This window comes from Pteropus vampyrus, unplaced genomic scaffold, assembly GCF_000151845.1.
Source record: "Pteropus vampyrus isolate Shadow unplaced genomic scaffold, Pvam_2.0 Scaffold1360, whole genome shotgun sequence".
Taxonomy (NCBI): Eukaryota; Metazoa; Chordata; class Mammalia; order Chiroptera; family Pteropodidae; genus Pteropus; species Pteropus vampyrus.
Genome location: NW_011890141.1, coordinates 91 through 5,616, shown reverse-complemented (window position 1 = coordinate 5,616; position 5,526 = coordinate 91). Strand labels below are relative to the sequence as shown.

The 5,526-nt window shown below is 61.9% G+C and overlaps 1 protein-coding gene across 1 annotated transcript in view; it reads left to right on the top strand.

Moving 5' to 3' along the window:
* The window catches only part of LOC105310181 (ATP-binding cassette sub-family A member 13-like), a gene marked incomplete at its 3' end in the record, with an annotated part of 8,094 nt that extends 3,048 nt beyond the window's left edge, over positions 1-5,046 (top strand). The window contains exons 4-6 of the mRNA XM_023526607.1: positions 2,612-2,776; positions 3,810-3,987; positions 4,837-5,046. Coding sequence (XP_023382375.1) covers positions 2,612-2,776; positions 3,810-3,987; positions 4,837-5,046 — 553 coding nt within the window. The remainder of the gene's footprint in view (positions 1-2,611; positions 2,777-3,809; positions 3,988-4,836) is intronic.
* Positions 5,047-5,526: the final 480 nt, after the last annotated feature.

Below are 5,526 nucleotides of genomic sequence, written 5' to 3'. Positions count from 1 at the left end.
GGGGCCGACGTGTACGCCCTGATGGTGTCGCTGGGCCGGAACCTGGACCTGCGGAACCTCGTCTACAAAGTAAGGGGGGGGCGACAGCCGGCGGCCTGTGTGGCCTCTGCAGGGGCGGGTAGATGCGCAAGCTGGCGGCCGGCGCGTGCAGACCCAGCAGCCTCGGCCTACTCCGGGTGGGGCTCAAAACCGAGGGGGACCCGGAGAACTTTCGGGGGGGTCTGTGGAGCTGGGCCCGTCGGGGCATTGGGCAGAGCATTGGTGGTGGTCACGTGCTCAATACGGAAGGACCGACAGCAGAAAACACCCCCTAACCCCAGGGCTGGGTCCCTTGTCCTTGGGGACTGCCCTCTGGGAGTGTGGCTGGGCGGCTGGGCGGCTGGCCACCCACCTTGGCCTTCCCTGGCCGTGGCCTTCTGTGCCCCTGCTGTGTCCTATGAGGTGACCTGCCATCTTCTGCCAGGGCCTGCTTGGGAGGAGGTGTGCAGACGGAAGGCCACACAGGGCCAGCCCTCGTCCTGGGAGGGCCAGCTCGTCCCCTGCCCCCACGACCCCCCACAGCGGGGCAGGGTGGGGCGGGGCAGATCTAAAGATGATGACGTGGGGGCTTCCAAGTGGTCTGGAGCACAGGATCACAGCCATCCCAGAAGGCGGGGTGGCTGCACCCGGTTCCCGGCCTGGTCCCCGGCTCTCGGCTCTGCCTCTTCCAGAAGCTGCTCTATCTTTTGGCCCCCACTGTTTGAATCTTAGGCTTCTAGAAGCATCGCCCCCTACCCTTGGGAGTGGTCTCGCTCAAAGAGATTTGACGACATCTGGGCTAATCAGATGTCGAGGTGGCTCTCGGGGCTCTGAATCCGAGAGAGCAGTTTTGGGGTTCAGGAGAAGGTGGGCGCCGTCTCTGCCCAGGGTCCTTCATGGTCTCTCTCCCCTTCGTTGCCCCGTGAATCGGGCGGTTGAGTGTTTGGGCACACACTCGCACGCGCACACTGAGAATTAATGTTAATTTTCAGACTGAGGACATTTTAAACCCATGAGCAGGACGATGAACGCTTCCCGCGTGTCCCTGTAACTGCGGCCAGCTCGGCCCGTGGAGTCACCGCCCCCGGCTACTGTGCAGCCCGGGTCGGCCCCTGTGGCCCCCAGGGTCCCGGGCCTCACGACACGCCCTCCGGGAGGCGGTCCAGCACCGTCGCCGAGCCCGTGTCCCCCCCGATGTTCTGTCAGGCACACAGAAGCCACCTGTTTGGAACCAGCGCTTCCAAGGACCCAAATAACAAGGACGCAGTAATGTGACAAGGGCCACGATGAGGACGAGATGTTGGGTGGGAGTTGGTCTCCCAGACACAGAGACAGTGACGCCACCATCCGTAACAGCCGCTCTTGTGTGCCAGGCCCTTCCGGGCGTGTGGCTCTGGGCGCTGCCTGCACGTGGCGGCGCTCGGAGGTGGCCGAGTGTCCGGACGCGCTCGCGGGCAGTGTCCCCGCGGGGTTCCGGCACAGAACCCCGCTCCCAAGGCCACCTCCCTCTGCCGCACGGCAGAGAGCGGATCTGCGAGGCCCCTCGCGGGGCGGTTTGCTGTCAGTGCAGGGCGTTCGTCTGGCCCGTCCGTGCGTGACCACTCCGGGCGCCCCCTCCGTAAATCACGGTCACCGGGTGCCACTTCTCAGTGCAGCCGCAAGTAGGAAGCCGAGCAGGAAATGTGACGGAAGTGTCGTCCGTTGTCTCCCTGGGTCGTTACGAGCAGAGACGCCTGTGAGAGACGGGGCCGGGGCCTCGGCAGCGCAGGCCGGCCACGGGGCCGGCAGCCGAGGGGCAGGCCCAGCATCCTGACGAGCAAGGCGCAGTGACAGCCGGGATGTCGGCCTGAGGCTGAGAACGTGACGGTGCAGGTGGCCGCGGAGGAGGAGGCCGGTGCGGTCCCCCCACCCCCGTCGCTCACTCCCCCTCCGCCCAGCGGGCGTCGGCGAGCGGGGAACATCACCAGCGGCCTCCGGTCCCCGCAGTGGCTTAGACGCCCACGACGGCGAACGCCTGGCCGCGCGGGGTTCGCATCCCAGGACGGAGACGGAGCAAACGAGCGAGCAGCAGAGAGGGCTGGCCGTGGCGGCGGGAGGGGCAGAGGGCACCGGCGTCGCCGAGCCGAAGCCGAGCCCCGACCCTGCCCGAGGCCCGGGGAAGCCGTGCGTCTCCCCCCTGGGCCTCGGTTTCCCCACCCGCAAGGCGGGCGTCACAGGGGCCGAGGGGCTGAGGACGCTGCCTCGCGCGCGAGGGCCGTGGTGTTTGGCCCGCCTCTCGGGTTCCTCCTCGGGTCCCTCAGAGACGGGAGGAAGTGGTTTGAAACGCTTCGAATCTTAGCGGCAGATCCCGTTCGTGCCCGGTTCAGGGTTTAACGATGCTGGTGCAGCTGGCCGTGCTCCAGCAATGGAGCCCAGTGCACGTTAACCAAGAGGCCTTCCGTGGTGCACACGGAGACGCCCCCACATCCGAGAGGCAGTGGGGTCACACGGCCGGGTTCTCAGCCGAGAGAGCCCAGAGCCACACGCCCGGAAGGGCCGGGTACATCGAGAGAGCCCGGCGCGTCGCTTACCCGCTGCTGTGCTTCCCTTCCAGGCGCTGGTTCCGGCGGACACCAGGCGCGTGCTCAGCTCCCTGCTGGACGTCGTGTCCGGGCTCAGCCGCCTGCTCCCCAAAGCCGGCCACGTCCTGGAGCTCCTCCCTGACTTTCTTCGTGCGTCGGAGATCGCGGCCTTGCTGGATGTGGCTGGCGCGCCCGAGGTGCGTGTCTGTGGGGAGATGATCAGGTGCGGGGGGCCGAGGTGTGTGTCTGCGGGGAGATGCTCAGATGTGGGGGGCCGAGGTGTGTGTCTGTGGGGAGATGATCAGGTGCGGGGGGCCGAGGTGCGTGTCTGTGGGGAGACGCTCAGGTGCGGGGGGCCGAGGTGTGTGTCTGCGGGGAGATGCTCAGGTGTGGGGGGCTGAGGCGCGTGTTTGCGGGGAGACGCTCAGGCGTGGGGGGCCGAGGTGTGTGTTTGTGGGGAGACACTCAGGTGTGGGGGGCCGTGTTCTTTTCGCCTGCATTTCTCTTCCGACTCCTAAAATTGGCCCAAGACCACAAAATATAGGAGAGTAATGCCTTTGAACGGCCCCGGAGGCGACAGCGTGACAAAGGGCAGGCCCGGCATCTCCCTAAAGCCAGCAGGGGAGACTCTGGCCTGTGCCCACCGTGGGGCAGCCCACCGTGGGGTTGGGCCGTGCACCCTGTGACGTCGGCAACCCCCAAACCCATTGTTAGCACTCACGAGATTCCAAGTAAATCGCTTTCAAACACTTTAAAACAATTATTTACATGTAAATAACTGGCTGACAGATTATGGTCATTTCTGCAAAGGCAGACACACCTGAATGAGGTGCGTGGCATGAGCCTCGTGCTGGCTCGAGCTGCGTGTGGATGTGGCCAGGCGCAGTCCCCGGAGCTGCTGCTGAGGCGGCGTCCTAGGGCCAATCTGGCGAGCCGTCGGGAGCCGGGCCGTTTGGTGGCAGAGCCGCACGTTACGGGTGTTGCTCACTGAGTCGGCGACACCTCGTGGCTTAGTGATTCATCCCTGGACAGACCGCAAGGGTTTGCTGGGCACACGTGGGACCCTGTCCTGTCCTCGTCCCGCGGCGGCAGTGATGAGCACAGCGCCCGGGGGCGGGAGGGCACCGTGGCCCCGAGCCTCGGACCCGCTAGCATGCGCGTCCGGCGGAGAAGGCGCGCGGCCTCGCCCCATGTCCGTGTCACTGACCTGTGCTCTCCACACGTCTTCAGGCTCCACACGGTGGCCGGGCCGGCACCTCCGCCTTCGGTTCCTTTCAGTCTGTGATGAAGATGGTTTGTAAGGAGCAAGAGCCGGTTTTCAGCAACTCTCACACGTTCATCGACTTGCCCAGAGTTGGCGAGCTCCTGGCGGGGGACAGAGGAAAGCTCCACATTCCCGAGGACTCAAGTAAGGACACAGCGACCCACTTGTGTAGGTCGTTTTGCCTGTTGAGACAGGGCCCCCCTCGGACGCAGCGCCCTGTCCGTGTGGACGGCGGCGAGGGACTGCCTGTGCCGCGCTCTGGCCTCTGTCCTTCCCGGTTGACGAGGCCACCGAATGCCGCCACGGCAGCTGTGCGTGACTGTGTCTGATCCCAAACTGGTCTTGCCGCCCTTCCTGACGAGGTCGTAGTTTAAAGTGTGAGGTGTTAAAATACCAGCAAGACTCTGCAGTCCGTGCTCTTAATTTACACTTTATGGAATTATTCCTCTAGATTTGTAGAACTTTTTGAATAAAAAGCACTTATTTTTATTTTCAAATGAAAACGAAAACCCTCTGAATCAGGATGGCGAAGCCAAGGCTTCTGTTTTACGTGTTCTCTTCAAGGGTGAAAGAAATGGTTCCCCTGGGAGATTCATTCCTAACTTCATAAGAAAAACCTAATTCTGGTCTCGACACCAAACCGTCGAAATGACGATTTTCTCGATTAAAAACCAGATGCGTTCGTTCCCTTCCTTCTGACCATCGTCATCGTCGGGTGTCCTCGGCATCCTCGAACGCTCTTACTGAAAGCTTAGTTTGAAAATGTGAAGGTCCTATGTTCAAATCGTTGACGCGGACGTGCTATCTGGACGTTTCTTATGAGACACGAGCCACGAAGTACAGCATCAAAAAAAAGCATTCCCGAATTTGCCGCCCAAATGCAGAATCGCGCCCTGAGAGCGACGTGTCAGTCAGTGGTCGAGGGTGTGGCGTGGCCGTCGTCAGCGAGCTCCGCTAACCTGAGCATCCTGTATCTTTTTGTCGTTGTGACAGCTCCTTTCTGTTTGAAACTTTACCAAGAAATTCTACAGTCTCCAAATGGTGCTTTGGTGTGGTCCTTCTTCAAACCTATATTGCATGGGAAAATACTGTACACGCCGGACACCCCGGAGATTAAGCGGGTCATTCAGAAGGTGAGCCCAGGCGAGCGGGGAGCCGATCAAACCTGCAGGGGCATATCGGGGCGAGATGAGAACACTCATGGTAGTTGACGTAATGACTGTGTGGTCGGATCACCTACAGTTTCGTTATGTTGGTCACAGTTCATTTTGGCCCGGGTGTTTTTTCCTGTTCCCGTTGTTGTCAAACGTGAATTTCCCGAGTCGTCCTCTTGGAGGACACTCTGGGGCGTCATTTGGAGGAGCTAATGTGACGAGGACAGTTAGACAGGAGGACCGTTTCTGGCAGCAGAAGCACCTGCAGGACAGACGCTGGCCTGTTTTGCTCGGCGCATCTGCTGATTAAGGACTAGTGCACCTGGCGGGGCTGCAGGCGGGGTAAGCGACGGCTCCGGAATTGACTGTGACCCCCGTGGAGGGTGAGCTCCGGTGAAGAGGCCCAGATGGTGTCTCTGGGGGCAGGTTAGACGTGGCTTGTCCGAAGGCGCGTCTTCCCTTTCTTACGGGGCTTAACCTCTGCGAGCGATTCGCGACGGCATCCATTGTCCGCATTTGCCCTTGCCTT